This window comes from Bombina bombina, chromosome 7 (assembly GCF_027579735.1).
Source record: "Bombina bombina isolate aBomBom1 chromosome 7, aBomBom1.pri, whole genome shotgun sequence".
Lineage (NCBI taxonomy): Eukaryota > Metazoa > Chordata > Amphibia > Anura > Bombinatoridae > Bombina > Bombina bombina.
In genome coordinates, this window is record NC_069505.1 from 381,768,039 (window position 1) to 381,787,336 (window position 19,298).

General features: G+C 38.7%; 1 protein-coding gene across 1 annotated transcript in view; it reads right to left on the reverse strand.

The window, feature by feature from the left end:
- MKRN2 (makorin ring finger protein 2) overlaps positions 1 to 19,298 on the reverse strand; it is a 62,462-nt gene that overhangs the window by 29,475 nt on the left and 13,689 nt on the right. The window contains exons 5-6 of the mRNA XM_053721104.1: positions 17,555 to 17,769; positions 15,611 to 15,721 (exon numbers count right to left, since the gene is read on the reverse strand). Coding sequence (XP_053577079.1) covers positions 15,611 to 15,721; positions 17,555 to 17,769 — 326 coding nt within the window. The remainder of the gene's footprint in view (positions 1 to 15,610; positions 15,722 to 17,554; positions 17,770 to 19,298) is intronic.

The window sequence follows — 19,298 nt, forward strand, 5'->3', positions numbered from 1 at the left end:
GTAATCTAGCCAAAAATATTTAAAAAGAAAAATAAAGTCAAAATTAAAGTTTCCTTGTTTAGATAGAGAATTTGATGTTAAGTTACTTTTTAAATTATTTCTATTATCAGATTTAATTTCTTCTTTCGGTTATCCTTTGAAGAGCAGCAGTACACGTCTCGTCATTGTCTCACCACGTGTTCAGTAGAGCATTGCAGCTCTAAACACAGTGATATATAAGCAACAGTGCTATAATAAAATGCTGTAAGAGAAAGAATTTTCTGTTTGCATTTATGTCCCTTTAAGGATTTACTCTGCCTTATAAAAAATATAAATATATGTTAGTTACTAAACCATCAATCCTCACAGTTTAACGGAAATTCAATTTTATTTGTGAATAGCCTATTTTTAAGTGAAGAGTGTAAATTAAGAGTGTGCATCACTGCTAAAAAAACTGTAGTCTATTAAAAGCGGTCTTCTATAAACCTTAACACAAACACAGGAAAAGCAATGACCTTTCAATTCACACAGATGTGCTCAAAAGGAATTCTACAGATGTGTCACTGGATTATTTCATTATTCCGAATTACTGACAATGTTATTCCCACAGGTTAGCAATAAAAAAAAAAATATATTAACTCTTTCTAGTTATAAATCTATTAAGAAGAGAAAAAAAGGGAGATTATAAAACTAGCTCAAATGTTTACTATATTTATATACAGTGTTTTCAACAGAAAAGTTTGCCAGCCGGGTGGAATTATGAAGTAGCTAGGTGGGGGCAGGGTAATATTTTCTACAATTATATCATTTCCTGCTATTCAAAGTGCAAATTAATTGCATAACTTAACAGAAATATATTTAATGATAATGGGCAAGATTCCAAGTGGAGCGCAAATTTTTTGCGAGCCCGTTTACGGGCAAATCCACCTGTTTATGGGCGCACGATAAATAATCAGCCATTACAAGTGGCTGGTTATTGCTACCGCAAGCAGCTCGCAGTAGCAATTAGCACTATGAAAATGAGCCAGAGATCAGATCCCTGGTTAATTTTCCAAAAGTGCCTCAATTGCCCCCAAAATAAAGTATACTTTAGTTTTATATTAAAAAAAAAAAAAAATGTAGAATTTTTTTTAAAATTAAAACAAAAACTGCACAAAGCAGTTTTTAGGGGTTAAAGTTGCCGAGTGTGAGGTGTTAGAAAAAAAAAACGACACTGAAAAGTGCCTTTACATTGCGGTCAATGGGGACTGTGTGTTCCATGCAAATATATATGTATATGCTTTATATGTCTAATACACATATCAACACAGATATATATGTATATGCTTTATATGTCTAATACACATATCAACACAAATATATATGTATATTCTTTATATGTCTAATACACATATCAACACAAATTATGTGTTTATATGTGTATATACACAGATATAAGCATATACTTATATATTTATGTGTTTATATGTGTATATACACAGATATAAGCATATACTTATATATTTATGTGTTTATATGTGTATATATACAGATATAAGCATATACTTATATATTTATGTGTTTATATGTGTATATATACATATATAATATATAAGTATATGCTTATATCTGTATATATACACATATAAACACAAATATATAAGTATATGCTTATTTCTGTGTATATACACATATAAACACATATATATGTATGTGTTCATGTGTATATACACATATAAAGCATATACTTATATATTTATGTGTTTATATGTGTATATACACAGAAATAAGCATATACTTATATATTTATGTGTTTATATGTGTATATACACAGATATAAGCATATACTTATATATTTATGTGTTTGTGTATATACACATATAAAGCATATACTTATATATTTATGTGTTTATATGTGTATATACACAGATATAAACATATACTTATATATTTATGTGTTTATATGTGTGTATATATATATATATATATATATATATATATACACACAGATATGTGCATATACTTATATATTTATGTGTTTATGTGTATATACACATATAAAGCATATACTTATATATTTAAGTATATGCTTATATCTGTGTATATACACATATAAACACATAAATACATAAGTATATGCTTATTTCTGTGTATATACACATATAAACACATATATATGTATGTGTTTATGTGTATATACACATATAAAGCATATACTTATATATTTATGTGTTTTATATGTATATACACAGAAATAAGCATATACTTATATATTTATGTGTTTATATGTGTATATACACAGATATAAACATATACTTATATATTTATGTGTTTGTGTATATACACATATAAAGCATATACTTATATATTTATGTGTTTATATGTGTATATACACAGATATAAACATATACTTATATATTTATGTGTTTATATGTGTATATATACAGATATAAGCATATACTTATATATTTATGTGTTTATGTGTATATACACATATAAAGCATATACTTATATATTTAAGTATATGCTTATATCTGTATATATACACATATAAACACAAATATATAAGTATATGTTTATATCAGTGTATATACACATATAAACACATAAATATATAAGTATATGCTTTATATGTGTATATACACATAAATATATAAGTATATGCTTATATATGTGTATATACACACATAAACACAAATATATAAGTATATGCTTCATATGTGTATATACACATATAAACACATAAATATATAAATATATGCTTATATATGTGTATATACACATAAATATATAAGTATATGCTTACATGTGTGTATATACACATAAACACATAAATATATAAATATATGCTTATATATGTGTATATACACATAAATATATAAGTATATGCTTACATGTGTGTATATACACATATAAAACACATAAATATATAAGTACAAGTATATTTAACATTTGCTGCCCATTCTCTGCGCGTCTTACCTGCTTTACTGCTCACGGCATGAGAACGAGGCTCCCGTTGGAGCCTATGGAAGTGCGCTCCATTTGTAATCTAGCCCAATATGTGCAATAAAAGTTGAGCATTTTTAATACTAGCTAATTTTGGCTAAAGTTTTACCCAGGCCATCAGTAAAATCAGCCAGGTGGTGCACCAGCTAAAAAGGTCCTGGGGGAGAACACTGATACAGATATATATCTCCACCTTAGAGGTCAACCAAATAATTATATAATTATATTATGCTATTCATAGCGTTCTTTATTTATTCACAACTCCTAAAAAGGCATTGGGGAGGGTAGACTCAATGTTAAAGATAAATCACAATAATCAGGAAAAAAAAAAAAAGAAGTATCGCACTATATGGAAAAGACCCACATAAAACACATTTTAAAAGGAAATAAAATGAGTGATAACGTGTTTATTGTAGGGATAGAAAGGTGAAAATTGAATGTGCACAGGTGCATTTCAATAGTAAACGAAAAAATGTTGCTATCTTCTTCCTTTAGAAAAAAACACTTCTACTGAAAGTTATTAATGTTTCAGCGGCATACGCACATATGCTACCTGTGACTAGAGGAAAAGGATTCAAACACCATGTCTTCTCAGAGAGCTGGTGTTGGTTTGTATTGCATCAGCAGTGATCTCCTCAGGAACTTATTTAGGGCCAGACTACAAGTGGCGCTCTATTTAGCACTTACACTAGAGCGCAAACACTGCTGAAAGTAAACTTTTAATGTGCACAGATTAACGCACATATTATACCTTGAAAGTAAATTGTTTGTGTGTGCGAACGAAACCCGACGCACGCTAACTTCAGGTATCACAACCGCATTAAATCCTTCTCATCATAGAATTTAATGGAGCGCGCTTTAAAAAAAAAAACAAGAACGGAACGCTAGTGCACTAACCCGACATGCATTAGACCTACAGCGCTAAAGCCAAAGGGTAGTTATGCATATTGTACATTCTAATGTTTCTCACATAAAAGAAAATGTTCTTTTTATTTTAAAATATATATTCTTATATACTATATATATTCTTCTTCTTCTTATTATTATTATTCTTTATTTATAAAGCGCCAACAGATTCCACAGCGCTACCCATGGGTACAAGGATAACAGTACAGTGGAGAAACAATACGATAAGACACAAAATTTTACAGACAAATACAGGGGGAATTGAGGGCCCTGTTCCCGTGGGAACTTACAATCTAGATGGGTAGGAGGATTGGAAACAGGAGGTGGGGACTGCAGAGGTGAGAATGATATTAGTGAGGAGCTAAAGGGCAACTGTTCGTTAATTGGTTAGTTTGTTAATAAGTCGGGTGATAAGCTTCCCTGAACAGAAAGGTCTTTAGGAAACGTTTAAAGGAGGAGAGGTTAGGGGCAAGTCTGACATCTCGAGGAAGTGCGTTCCAGAGGGTTGGTGCCGCACGAGAGAAGTCCTGTAGTCTAGAATGAGAGGAGGTGATGGTAGAGGATGCAAGAAGCAGGTCGTTGTTGGATCTTAGGGGACGGGCAGGAGTATATTTGTTGATGAGTGAGGACAGGTAGGGTGGGGCAGCATTGGTGAGGGCTTTGTAGGTCAGGGTGAGAATTTTGAATTTAACTCTGTTGTGAATGGGGAGCCAGTGAAGGGAATCACAGAGAGGCGCAGCAGAAACAGAGCGTCGAGAGAGGTGGATTAGTCTGGCAGATGCATTTAGGACGGATTGGAGGGGAGAAAGGGAGGCCAGTTAGTAAGTTGTTACAGTAGTCAAGTCGAGAAATTACCAGGGAGTGGATGAGCTGTTTGGTAGTTTCAGCACTCAGAAACGGGCGAATTTTGGAGATATTGCGTAGGTGGTTGCGGCAGGATGAAGAGAGCAGTTGGATGTGGGGAATAAAGGACAGATTTGAGTCAAGCGTGACTCCGAGGCAGTGGACTTGGGGTGATGGGGAGATAGTGGTGCCGCCAACAGTGATAGAAAAATTAGAGACTGGAGTGGAGCTAGAGGGGGGAATTAGAAGTAGTTCGGTCTTGGACATATTTATTTTTAGGTGGTGAGAGGCCATCCAGGAGGAAATGTCAGATAAGCAGTCGCTGATGTGAGAGTTGACAGAAGGAGAGTGTGTGCGTTTGTGTGTGTTTTAGTTTTATATATATATATATATATATATATATATATATATATATATATATATATATATATATATATATATATATATATATATATATATATATATATATATATATAATTTGCCACCTGGGTGCAGCTTTTTAGCCCAGTAATGCTTTTCACAGAGTAGAACTTTCCTGTAGTATATCAGTCTGTTCCCGTCTATTACGGTCAGTCCAGCGCCGAAATACCAGGCAATTCATCTCTGAACAAGGAACACAGCAACCCCAGACGATCGTTTCGTCCTTAATTGGGCCTCGTTAGTGAGGTGTAGCTATATTCCTCTAAGCACACTGAGCAAGGAGTCCACGTCTGGTTGCCCCTTTTTCCCATAGGGAGACTAAATACATACAGAGAGAAGTGCACTCACAGGAACGAACAACTGGCTCAATAAAATTGTTAGCCTGTTCTATGGCGATTTACCACCTGGGTGCAGCTTTTTAGCCCAGTAATGCTTTTCACAGAGTAGAACTTTCCTGTAGTATATCAGTCTGATCCCGCCTATTACGGTCAGTCCAGCGCCGAAATACCAGGCAATTCCTCTCTGAACAAGGAACACAGCAACCCCAGACAATCGTTTCGTCCTTCATTGGGCCTCGTCAGTGAGGTGTAGCTATATTCCTCTAAGCACACTGAGCAAGGAGTCCACGTCTGGTTGCCCCTTTTTCCCATAGGGAGACTAAATACATACAGAGAGAAGTGCACTCACAGGAACGAACAACTGGCTCAATAAAATTGTTAGCCTGTTCTATGGCGATTTACCACCTGGGTGCAGCTTTTTAGCCCAGTAATGCTTTTCACAGAGTAGAACTTTCCTGTAGTATATCAGTCTGATCCCGCCTATTACGGTCAGTCCAGCGCCGACATACCAGGCAATTCCTCTCTGAACAAGATGCACCCAGGTGGTAAATCGCCATAGAACAGGCTAACAATGGTATTGAGCTGGTTGTTCGTTCCTGTGAGTGCATTTCTCTTTGTTTGTATTTAGTCTCCCTATGGGAAAAAGGGGAAACCAGACGTGGACTCCTTGCTCAGTGTGCTTAGAGGAATACTGCTACACCTCACTGACGAGGCCCAATGAAGGCCGAAACTATCGTCTGGGGTTGCTGTGTTCCTTGTTCAGAGAAGGAATTGCCTGGTATTTCGGCGCTGGACTGACCGTAATAGGCGGGATCAGACTGATATACTACAGGAAAGTTCTACTCTGTGAAAAGCATTGCTGGGCTAAAAGTAGTTGCACCCAGGTGGTAAATCGCCATAGAACAGGCTAACAATGGTATTGAGCTGGTTGTTCGTTCCTGTGAGTGCATTTCTCTCTGTGTGTATTTAGTCTCCCTATGGGAAAAAGGGGAAACCAGACGTGGACTCCTTGCTCAGTGTGCTTAGAGAAATACTGCTACACCTCACTGACGAGGCCCAATGAAGGCCGAAACGATCGTCTGGGGTTGCTGTGTTCCTTGTCCAGAGAAGGAATTGCCTGGTATTTCGGCGCTGGACTGACCGTAATAGGCGGGATCAGACTGATATACTACAGGAAAGTTCTACTCTGTGAAAAGCATTGCTGGGCTAAAAGAAGTTGCACCCAGGTGGTAAATCGACATAGAACAGGCTAACAATGATATTGAGCTGGTTGTTCGTTCCTGTGAGTGCATTTCTCTCTGTGTGTATTTAGTCTCCCTATGGGAAAAAGGGGAAACCAGACGTGGACTCCTTGCTCAGTGTGGAATTGCCTGGTATTTCGGCGCTGGACTGACCGTAATAGGCAGGATCAGACTGATATACTACAGGAAAACATAATTTATGCTTACCTGATAAATTTATTTCTCTTGTAGTGTATCCAGTCCACGGATCATCCATTACTTGTGGGATATTCTCCTTCCCAACAGGAAGTTGCAAGAGGATCACCCACAGCAGAGCTGCTATATAGCTCCTCCCCTCACTGCCATATCCAGTCATTCGACCGAAACAAGCCGAGAAAAGGAGAAACCATAGGGTGCAGTGGTGACTGTAGTTTAATTAAAATTTAGACCTGCCTGAAAAGGACAGGGCGGGCCGTGGACTGGATACACTACAAGAGAAATAAATTTATCAGGTAAGCATAAATTATGTTTTCTCTTGTTAAGTGTATCCAGTCCACGGATCATCCATTACTTGTGGGATACCAATACCAAAGCTAAATTACACGGATGATGGGAGGGACAAGGCAGGAACTTAAACGGAAGGAACCACTGCCTGTAGAACCTTTCTCCAAAAAACAGCCTCTGAAGAAGCAAAAGTATCAAATTTGGAAAATTTGGAAAAAGTATGAAGGGAAGACCAAGTTGCAGCCTTGCAAATCTGTTCAACAGAGGCCTCATTTTTAAAGGCCCAGGTGGAAGCCACAGCTCTAGTAGAATGAGCTGTAATCCTTTCAGGAGGCTGCTGTCCAGCAGTCTCATAGGCTAAACGGATTATACTCCGAAGCCAAAAAGAAAGAGAGGTTGCCGAGGCCTTCTGACCTCTCCTCTGTCCAGAGTAAACAACAAACAGGTTAGATCAGTGCTTTCCAAACTGTGTGTCGTGACACATTAGTGTGTCGGCAACAGTGTGTAGGTGTGTCCCTGCTTCAGCACAAAGTTTTTTGAATGTAACATTTAAAAAAAATTTTTTTTTGGTTTTTGACTTTCCACCTGCCTGCTACGCATATCACATGGTTGACTCGTGATACCTAGTGGGTCACAGATCATCTTAACTGATTGGCACAGCTCAACAGGAACTGAAACTATTCCCATTGGCGGCTTAGGGTGGGAAAATTGTCTCCTGACTGCACGTGTAGTCTCCTCAATCGGCTCGTGACTGCATGTGTAGTCAGTGAGTGGGACAGCAGTGTGTTTGCAGCGCGGGCAGTAGTCAGTCGGACTCACAGAGCTCTGAGGGTGACAGCTTAAACGATGAGCTGAAGTCAGTGGGGGGATTTTTCTGCAGCTAGCTCCCAGTAGTGCATTGCTGCTCCTGCTCTTGATATATCGATAGGAAGTGGAAGCTTAAAAATGCTTGATGATGAAATGCGAATGTCTTTAGCTAATATTCCACCAAATATTCAGAAACTGTGTTCATCCCATCAACCTCATACAACCCATTAAAATAGTAAGTAGCTATTGGTGGTATTAAACTTTTTTTTAATTCTTGCACATACATACTGTTACTTGTGAATACATTTAGTTATTATATAATTTATGTATGTGTCCGTATCTCTTAAATCAAGTTAATTTAACCTCCTGTTTGCCAGTACAACTGAATTACTGTGTCACAAAATGATGTAGGTCTAAAAGTGTGTCGCTAACATGAAAAGTTTGGAAAGCTCTGGGTTAGATGTTTGTCGAAAATCTTTAGTAGCCTGTAAGTAAAACTTCAAGGCACGGACTACGTCTAGATTATGCAAAAGACGTTCCTTCTTTGAAGAAGGATTAGGACATAATGATGGAACAACAATCTCTTGATTGATATTCTTGTTTGAAACCACCTTAGGTAAAAACCCAGGTTTTGTACGCAGAACAACTTTATCTGAATGAAAGATCAGATAAGGAGAATCACAATGTAAGGCAGATAACTCCGAGACTCTTCGAGCCGAGGAAATAGCCATCAGAAAAAGAACTTTCCATGAAAGAAGTTTGATATCAATAGAATGAAGGGGTTTAAATGGAACCCCTTGAAGAACTTTAAGAACCAAGTTTAAGCTCCATGGAGGAGCAACAGGTTTAAACCCAGGCTTAATTCTAACTAAAGCATGACATAATGCCTGAACGTCTGGAACTTCTGCCAGACGCTTGTGTAAAAGAATAGACAGAGCAGAAATCTGTCCCTTTAAAGAACTAGCTGATAATCCTTTGTCCAAACCCTCTTGGAGGAAGGACAATATCCTAGGAATCCTAACCCTACTCCATGAGTAATTCTTGAATTCACACCAATGAAGATATTTACGCCATATCTTGTGGTAAATTTTCCTGGTGACAGGCTTTTGTGCCTGTATTAAGGTATCAATTACTGACTCGGAGAAGCCACGCTTTGATAGGATCAATCGTTCAATCTCCATGCAGTCAGTCTCAGAGAAAGTAGATTCGGATGATTGAAAGGACCTTGTATTAGAAGGTCTTGTCTCAGAGGCAGAGTCCATGGTGGAAAGGATGACATGTCCACTAGGTCTGCATACCAGGTCCTGCGTGGCCACGCAGGCGCTATCAATATCACTGATGCTCTTTCCTGTTTGATCTTGGCAATCAGACGAGGGAGCAGAGGAAACGGTGGAAACACATAAGCCAGGTTGAAGAACCATGGCGCTGCTAGAGCATCTATCAGTGCCGCTTCTGGGTCCCTGGACCTGGATCCGTAACAAGGAAGCTTGGCGTTCTGGCGAGACGCCATGAGATCCAATTCTGGTTTGCCCCAACGGAGAACCAATTGAGCAAACACCTCCGGATGGAGTTCCCATTCCCCCGGATGAAAAGTCTGACGACTTAGAAAATCCGCCTCCCAGTTCTCTACACCTGGAATATGGATCGCTGACAGGTGGCAAGAGTGAGTCTCTGCCCAGCGAATTATCTTGGAGACTTCTGACATCGCTAGGGAACTCCTGGTTCCCCCTTGATGGTTGATGTAAGCCACAGTCGTGATGTTGTCCGACTGAAATCTGATGAACCTCAGTGTTGCTAGCTGAGGCCAAGCCAGAAGAGCATTGAATATTGCTCTTAACTCCAGAATATTTATTGGGAGGAGTTTCTCCTCCTGAGTCCATGAACCCTGAGCCTTCAGGGAGTTCCAGACTGCACCCCAACCTAGAAGGCTGGCATCTGTTGTTACAATTGTCCAATCTGGTCTGCGAAAGGTCATCCCCTTGGACAGATGGGCCCGAGATAACCACCAGAGAAGAGAATCTCTGGTTTCCTGATCCAGATTTAGTAGAGGGGACAAATCTGTGTAATCCCCATTCCACTGACTGAGCATGCATAATTGCAGCGGTCTGAGATGCAGGCGCGCGAATGGCACTATGTCCATCGCCGCTACCATTAAGCCGATTACTTCCATGCACTGAGCCACCGTGGGGCGCGGAATGGAGTGAAGAACACGGCAAGCATTTAGAAGTTTTGATAACCTGGACTCCGTCAGGTAAATTTTCATTTCTACAGAATCTATTAGAGTCCCTAGGAAGGAAACCCTCATGAGAGGAGATAGAGAACTCTTTTCTTCGTTCACTTTCCACCCATGCGACCTCAGGAATGCCAGAACTATCTCTGTATGAGATTTGGCAATTTGAAAGCTTGACGCCTGTATCAGGATATCGTCCAGGTAAGGAGCCACCGCTATGCCTCGTGGTCTTAGGACCGCCAGAAGTGAGCCCAGAACCTTTGTAAAAATTATTGGGGCTGTAGCCAACCCGAATGGAAGAGCTACAAATTGGTAATGCCTGTCTAGAAAGGCAAACCTCAGGAACTGATGATGATTCTTGTGAATCAGAATGTGAAGGTAGGCATCCTTTAAGTCCACTGTGGTCATGTACTGACCCTCTTGGATCATGGGTAAAATGGTTCGAATAGTTTCCATCTTGAATGACGGAACTCTGAGGAATTTGTTTAGGATCTTTAAATCCAAAATTGGTCTGAAGGTTCCCTCTTTTTTGGGAACCACAAACAGATTTGAATAAAACCCCTGTCCTTGTTCCGTCCGCGGAACTGGATGGATCACTCCCATTACAAGGAGATCTTGTACGCAGCTTAGGAATGCCTCTTTCTTTATCTGGTTTGCAGATAATCTTGAAAGGTGAAATCTCCCCTGTGGAGGAGAAGCTTTGAAGTCCAGAAGATATCCCTGAGATATGATCTCCAACGCCCAGGGATCCTGAACATCTCTTGCCCACGCCTGGGCGAAGAGAGAGAGTCTGCCCCCTACTAGATCCGTTGTTGGATAGGGGGCCGCTCCTTCATGCTGTCTTAGAGGCAGCAGCAGGCTTTCTGGCCTGCTTGCCCTTGTTCCAGGACTGGTTAGGTTTCCAGGCCTGCTTGGATTGAGCAAAAGTTCCCTCTTGTTTTGAAGCAGAGGAAGTTGATGCTGCACCTGCCTTGAAATTTCGAAAGGCACGAAAATTAGACTGTTTGGCCTTTGATTTGGCCCTGTCCTGAGGAAGGGTATGACCCTTACCTCCAGTAATGTCAGCAATAATTTCTTTCAAACCCGGGCCCGAATAAGGTCTGCCCCTTGAAAGGAATGTTGAGTAATTTAGACTTTGAAGTCACATCAGCTGACCAGGATTTGAGCCATAGCGCCCTACGCGCCTGGATTGCGAATCCGGAATTCTTAGCCGTTAGTTTAGTCAAATGAACAATGGCATCAGAAACAAATGAGTTAGCTAGCTTAAGAGTTCTAAGCTTGTCAACAATTTCACTCAATGGAGCTATATGGATGGCCTCTTCCAGGGCCTCAAACCAGAATGCCGCCACAGCAGTGACAGGCGCAATGCATGCAAGGGGCTGTAAAATAAAACCTTGTTGAATAAACATTTTCTTAAGGTAACCCTCTAATTTTGTATCCATTGGATCTGAAAAAGCACAACTGTCCTCAACCGGGATAGTGGTACGCTTTGCTAAAGTAGAAACTGCTCCCTCCACCTTAGGGACAGTCTGCCATAAGTCCCGTGTAGTGGCATCTATTGGAAACATTTTTCTAAATATAGGAGGTGGGGAAAAGGGCACACCGGGCCTATCCCACTACTTACTAATAATTTCTGTAAGCCTTTTAGGTATTGGAAAAACATCAGTACTCACCGGCACTGCATAGTATTTATCCAGCCTACACAATTTCTCTGGCACTGCAATTGTGTCACAGTCATTCAGAGCAGCTAATACCTCCCCAAGCAATACACGGAGGTTCTCAAGCTTAAATTTAAAATTAGAAATCTCTGAATCAGGTCTCCCCGATTCAGAGACGTCACCCACAGACTGAAGCTCTCCGTCCTCAGGTTCTGCATATTGTGACGCAGTATCAGACATGGCTCTTACAGCATCTACGCGCTCTGTATCTTGTCTAACCCCAGAGCTATCGCGCTTGCCTCTCAATTCAGGCAATCTGGATAATACCTCTGACAGGGTATTATTCATGATTGCAGCCATGTCCTGCAAAGTAATCGCTATGGGCGTCCCTGATGTACTTGGCGCCATATTAGCATGCGTCCCTTGAGCGGGAGGCGAAGGGTCCGACACGTGGGGAGAGTTAGTCGGCATAACTTCCCCCTCGACAGACCCCTCTGGTGACAATTCTTTTATAGATAAAGACTGATCTTTACTGTTTAAGGTGAAATCAATACATTTAGTACACATTGTCCTATGGGGCTCCACCATGGCTTTTAAACATAATGAACAAGTATCCTCTGTTTCAGACATGTTTGTACAGACTAGCAATGAAACTAGCAAGCTTGGAAAACACTTTAAAGCAAGTTAACAAGCAATATAAAAAACGTTACTGTGCCTTTAAGAGAAACAAATTTTGACAAAATTTGAAATAACAGTGAAAAAAGGCAGTTACACTAACAAAATTTTTACAGTGTATGTAACAAGTCAGCAGAGCATTGCACCCACTTGCAAATGGATGATTAACCCCTTAATAACAATAACAGAATAATAAATGACAAAAACGTTTTTTTAAACACAGTCACAACAACTGCCACAGTCTACTGTGATTGTTACCCTCCTCAAACACGACTTTGAAGCCTTTTGAGCCCTTCAGAGATGTCCTGTATCATGCAGAGGGAAGCTGAATGTCTCTGTCAGTATTTTTAGCTGCACAGAAAAGCACTAAAATAGGCCCTTCCCACTCATATTGCAACAGTGGAAAGCTTCAGGAAACTGTTTCTAGGCAAAAATCAAGCCAGCCATGTGGAAAAAAAACTAGGCCCCAATAAGTTTTGTCACCAAACATATATAAAAACGATTAACATGCCAGCAAACGTTTTATATTACACTTTTATAAGAGTATGTATCTCTGTTAATAAGCCTGATACCAGTCGCTATCACTGCATTTAAGGCTTAACTTACATTAATCCAGTATCAGCAGCATTTTTCTAGCAAATTCCATCCCTAGAAATATATTAACTGCACATACCTTATTGCAGGAAAACCTGCACGCCATTCCCCCTCTGAAGTTACCACACTCCTCAGAATATGTGAGAACGGCAGTGGATCTTAGTTACTTCTGCAAAGATCATAGAAATCACAGGCAGATTCTTCTTCTAATGCTGCCTGAGATGAAACAGTACACTCCGGTACCATTTAAAAATAACAAACTTTTGATTGAAGTTAAAAAACTAACTATAATACACCACTCTCCTCTTACTACGTCCATCTTTGTTGAGAGTTGCAAGAGAATGACTGGATATGGCAGTGAGGGGAGGAGCTATATAGCAGCTCTGCTGTGGGTGATCCTCTTGCAACTTCCTGTTGGGAAGGAGAATATCCCACAAGTAATGGATGATCCGTGGACTGGATACACTTAACAAGAGAAAGTTCTACTCTGTGAAAAGCATTACTGGGCTAAAAGTAGTTGCACCCAGGTGGTAAATCGCCATAGAACAGGCTAACAATGGTATTGAGCTGGTTGTTCATTTCTCTCTGTGTGTATTTAGTCTCCCTATGGGAAAAAGGGGAAACCAGACGTGGACTCCTTGCTCAGTGTGCTTAGAGGAATACTGCTACACCTCACTGACGAGGCCCAATGAAGGCAGAAACGATCGTCTGGGGTTGCTGTGTTCCTTGTCCAGAGAAGGAATTGCCTGGTATTTCGGCGCTGGACTGACCGTAATAGGCGGGATCAGACTGATATACTACAGGAAAGTTCTACTCTGTGAAAAGCATTGCTGGGCTAAAAGAAGTTGCACCCAGGTGGTAAATCGCCATAGAACAGGCTAACAATGGTATTGAGCTGGTTGTTCGTTCCTGTGAGTGCATTTCTCTCTCTGTGTGTGTGTGTGTGTGTGTGTGTGTGTGTGTGTGTGTGTGTGTGTGTGTGTGTGTGTGTATGTATATATATATATATATATATATATATATATATATATATATATATATATATATATATATATATACATATACATATATACACACACACACATATATACATACATACACACACACACACACACACACACATATACAGTACGAGTATATACAGCTATAGATATATATGTATATTGAATATACATATTACATATGTGATGAACATTGGAATGTAAACTATTTACAGTACAGAGGATTTTATTACAGTTGAAAAAGCACATCTATAAAAAAAAAAAAAAAATCAAAAATGTTAACAATCTTAAATTTACTCTAATAAATAGTGCTTATACTCTGCAGAAGTGGAACCTAATTAAGTAAATAAATAAGTAGATAACACTTACAGAATAAATTAAAAGCAAATGAATTAAATGCAAGCAAATAATAAAAAAATAGAAAATGATAAAAGTAATATGCTTAAAAAAAGGATTCAGTGCAATAAAGGGTTAATTGAGTCTCACCAAATGTTCACCGAGTATGCAATCAATAAATGTTCATATTAACAGCTTTGTTTGGTGATGTTTACAATCCTTTTCGGTTTAAACTTTGATCCTAGTAAGATTTCCTTTTAACGCTCCCAAAAATACAGGAATGATGCAGCTATATTCCAAAAGAGTGTTGTTTTACTCTTCTCTTGTAAAACTGTATGTTGGAGATATAAAAAGAAGCGCAACCCTGATTCAGAGTAGCGTTAAACTTTAATAACAAATCATAAGTGAATGCACTTAATAGACAGAAAATGTTACATGAATAAAGCACATCCTGTAGTATTCCCTGTGGTTTCCTCGGCGTCTGTCTTTTTTAATCCGCCTTACAGGTTGCACCTCTCCGGGCTCCCTCTACGTGATAAGGGATGTCAGATAGGAGCGGTACAACCTGTAAGGCTAATAAAAAGACAGACGCAGAGGAAACCACAGGGAGTGATTCATGATGTTCTTTGTGAATCAGGGTTGCGCTTGTCCTTATATCTCCTGCATAAATTTTAACAATGTGTATTCTCTTCCTCCTTGTTACAGAGGCAATGAATGAATGGGGAGTATGGTCAGTGGGATGGATACTTAAGCTTTGCTGGGGTGTCTTTGACTCCTCCTGGTCCTGGTAGCCAGGAGTTGAATTCCCAACAATAATGAATGGAATCGTGGACTCTCCATGCCATCGGAAAGAAAACCGTTTTCTCAAATAGAAAATAATCTCCCCATGAGTAAATTATATAGCATAGGTTCTTCTTCTTAATAATAATAATAAGCTATAAAAGATGCCACATATGACGCAACATTAGGTATAGAGTTGCAGAGGAACTAAATTTATATGTATCATAAAGGGTGAGTCACTGTCACCTGTAAACCCCTTTCACATGATCTACAGGACAGAAGGCCTCATGAGCTTACAATCTAATGTGTATAGCTAGGTGTGTAAAGAGCTTACCCCATCCCTTGCTTAAAAGCCTCAATCAGTTCATTCTTCTTACTTTGGTCTTCAACCCAATACACACTTGGGATCACAAACTCTGATACTACGCGACATTCTGGGCATGACCTTCAGGATGGGGAAACAATACATTAATTGTAGGTTCATATATGTATCATAGTAAGTTTTATGGTTTCACATAGTTCTTTATGGGCAAAATATACTTAGTTACTGGGATTCGCAACCTGGAGGGTCTCTACAAAATAATGTTTAATAATGTATTAGGGTTTATCGAATTAACACTTGGACAGTAAAGTGATGGTAAATTCTAGTATTTCAAAAACACTAGGATTTACCATCACTGAAAATAAAAGTGACCTTCAATCATCAGTTTAAAAAAAACCTGATGAATAGATACCTTTATTTTGCCGCAGCTTCATCGCTAACCTAAGCGTCTTGAGCCGCCCACGGCAGAGCTCTTCTTTTTCAATGAGGTGACGTTTCCACTCTTAGCCAATTAGCCGTGCTTCCCTTTTGGCATTATGCTGTAGGCAAACACAGCTATTGGCTAAGAGGTGGAAACGTCACTTCATTGCAAAACTGAGCTTTGCCGTGGGAGGCTGGAGACGCGACAAAATAAAGAATTTATTTACCATCACTTTAAGAACCTAGGTGTGATGTATGTTTAAAAAAATTACTCACAAGTGTCACATGAAATTTCAGAACTACATTACAGATGTAACAATACAGAAAAGGCTAGATGAGAACCATTGTCTTATAACAAGAATCTTCCAATGTTACAAAATTTCAGCAGGAGCTATAAAACCCTGAGATTTTCATATAAAAAGTCTTAGGGCTAGATTTATTAAAGCTGAGGCGGACAGGGGTGCATATACGCGCCCCTGTACGCCTCAGCTCGCCTGTGGCGGGGCAAAATTACCTGCAGGTATTCGCCATTGCACACGAACGCAATTTTGCGCTTGCATACAATCCCGCCCCCTACCCGCGCACAGCAGCTGTCAATCTCCTCGGTCTGACTAGACAGAGGAGATTGAATTTCGCCATCTTAGAGGTGGCGAAGAGGTTAGGGAAGCGGCGGTTTGGTGACCGCTGCTTGATAAATTACGGCAAGCAAGTTCTTGTGAGAACTTGCAGCCGTAGGGCTTTAATAAATCTAGCCCTTAGTCATGAGTAATAAACCAATTATAATACACTTTCAGTATTTATTTTGCCCCCTTTTCATATAATCTAGCTCTGAAAATTGTTCATATTCTAATTGACACAGCTGGAAATAAACACTGCATAATTATCATGGCTAACCCTGCTACATACCTTTCCCTTATTGTCTATATAACATATATAAACTGCAAAACAATTCACTTTATATTAACTTAACAGTGACCAACTTTGTTATCGGTAGACTCATGTCAAGATTTGTTCCTACAAATAAGGCGAATTTTTACTATTGAAAATCAGTTGCAGTAAGCAAGAATGTTAATTTGTTTTAAAAAGGTTTAGACTTCTCTGATGTCATTCTTTAGCAACAGAGAACTCTAGTAATTACAAGTTGTTTACTGTCCCTTTAAAGATACACTAAACACAATTTTTTTTATTCATGATTCAGATAGAGAATACAATTTTAAACAACATTCCAATTTACTTCTATTATCTAATTTGCTTCACTTTTTAGATATCCTTTGTTGAAGAAATAGCAATGCACATGGGTGAGCCTATCACGAGGCATCTATATGTAGCCACCAATCAGCAGCTACTGAGCCTATCTAGATATGTTTTTCAGCAAAGAATAACAAGAGAATGAAGCAAATTAGATAATAGAAGTAAATTAGAAAGTTGTTTAAAATTACATTCTCTTTCGAAATCATGAAAGAAAAAACTTGGGTTTCATGTCCCTTTAATTACTGTTCTTTCATACGCATTGGAAATTTGCCAGCATTAACTCACTTGATCACTGGATTTTCAAACTGCTTCACACATCTCCATTGTCTGATGCACGTCAAGCAGTATGTGTGATTGCAGTTGGACAGGATCCCAAATCTCCTCTCAGATGTTGAAGGTTTTTCATATACAATCTCCATGCAGATACTGCACACTTTTTCCTGGCTTGCCTGGAAAGCAAATGCTTTTTCCATTTCATGTTCAAATGATGCCATGCACAACTGCAAAAAAATGTGGAAATAAATGACATTAGAACGTCTTCCCAAAAGGAATTCTGGTTATGACTTATATGTTACTTGTATGCAAATAAAATATAAAATAAGCATTTAAAACCGTCAATTTGTTAGAAAGGTATTCATTGTTTATCTGTCTCACAACAGTGTCCAGGGCGATAATAAAAGTTTAAAGGGACACTGAACCCACATTTTTTCTTTTGTGACTCAGATAGAGCATGAAATTTTAAGCAACTTTCTAATTTACTCCTATTATCAAATTTTCTTTATTCTCTAGGTATCTTTATTTGAAATGAAAGAATGTAAGTTTAGATGCCGGCCCATTTTTGGTGAACAACCTGGGTTGTCCTTGCTGATTGGTGGATAAATTCATCCACCAATAAAAAAAGTGCTGTCCATAGTTCTAAACCAAGAAAAAAAGCTTAGATGCCTTTTTTTTTTAAATAAAGATAGCAATAGAACGAATAAAAATTGATAATAGGAGTAAATTAGAAAGTTGCTTAAATTTGCATGCTCTATCTGAATCACGAAAGAAAAAAATTGGGTTCAGTGTCCCTTTAATTATGAGGCTTTTCAATGGTTACCACTTTTTTTTTATTTTTTTTAATATAAACATCTTTTATTGAGGCTGGTAGACAATGTAACAACAAATTACCAGTTTACACGCAGAAATAAAAAAAAAAGTCAGGCGATCATTTCAGCTATCAAAAGATGACAATAACATAAATATAAAATTTCCATATAATGTTCTATGTTGTCTGAACAAACAAAAAAAAATGAATAGTAGATAAGTAAACTGCAGTATAAACCATATGCTAAGAATAAAGAATCATAGTATGTTGTTGGTGCAAGTATTTATATATCCTATGAGAGGGTCATATATCATACAGAGGGCTCTATGAGTTAGACTAGCTAGTTATCTCTGAAAGGGAAAGAGGCCCAGAGTAGATGGTGAGGTAAGATAGTAGATACACCTTCACGTATGAATAGGTAGCATTATGGTTTGGATAATGATTGAAAGGGACAGCGGTCAAGAGCCGCTTTAAGTAATTGTAGGAGAGGGGGATAGGAGGGGGAGCATGTCCGGAAAGTTAATAGTATTAGGGTATTATTATTATGCAGCTTAACAGAAGAGGGGTTACACTTGGCCTCATAATAGGGGAAATATGTGGGCTAATAGATATTTAGTAGACTCGCCTTATTTAAATCTAGGGTACTAGGTAAAGTAAAGATCCTAGGATTATTTATGGTGTGAGATGCATAACAAGGGTATGAGTTCAGGCTATTGGGGTGTAGAAAAGGGGACCAATATACTAATTGAGGTGCCCTATGATGGGATCTGGGTTATATGCAAAAGTAAAGAGTAAGCTAATTTGCAATCTGAGCTATTGGGTAGGGAAAGGTGCTGTTCGCTGTACTGTGTTATCTATGACTAGCTGGATGAAGAAGGATAGTTTTTAAACTACTTAGGTACAATGTGATTAATAAGGGAGATATAGCTAAGCTCTTGTCGTCAG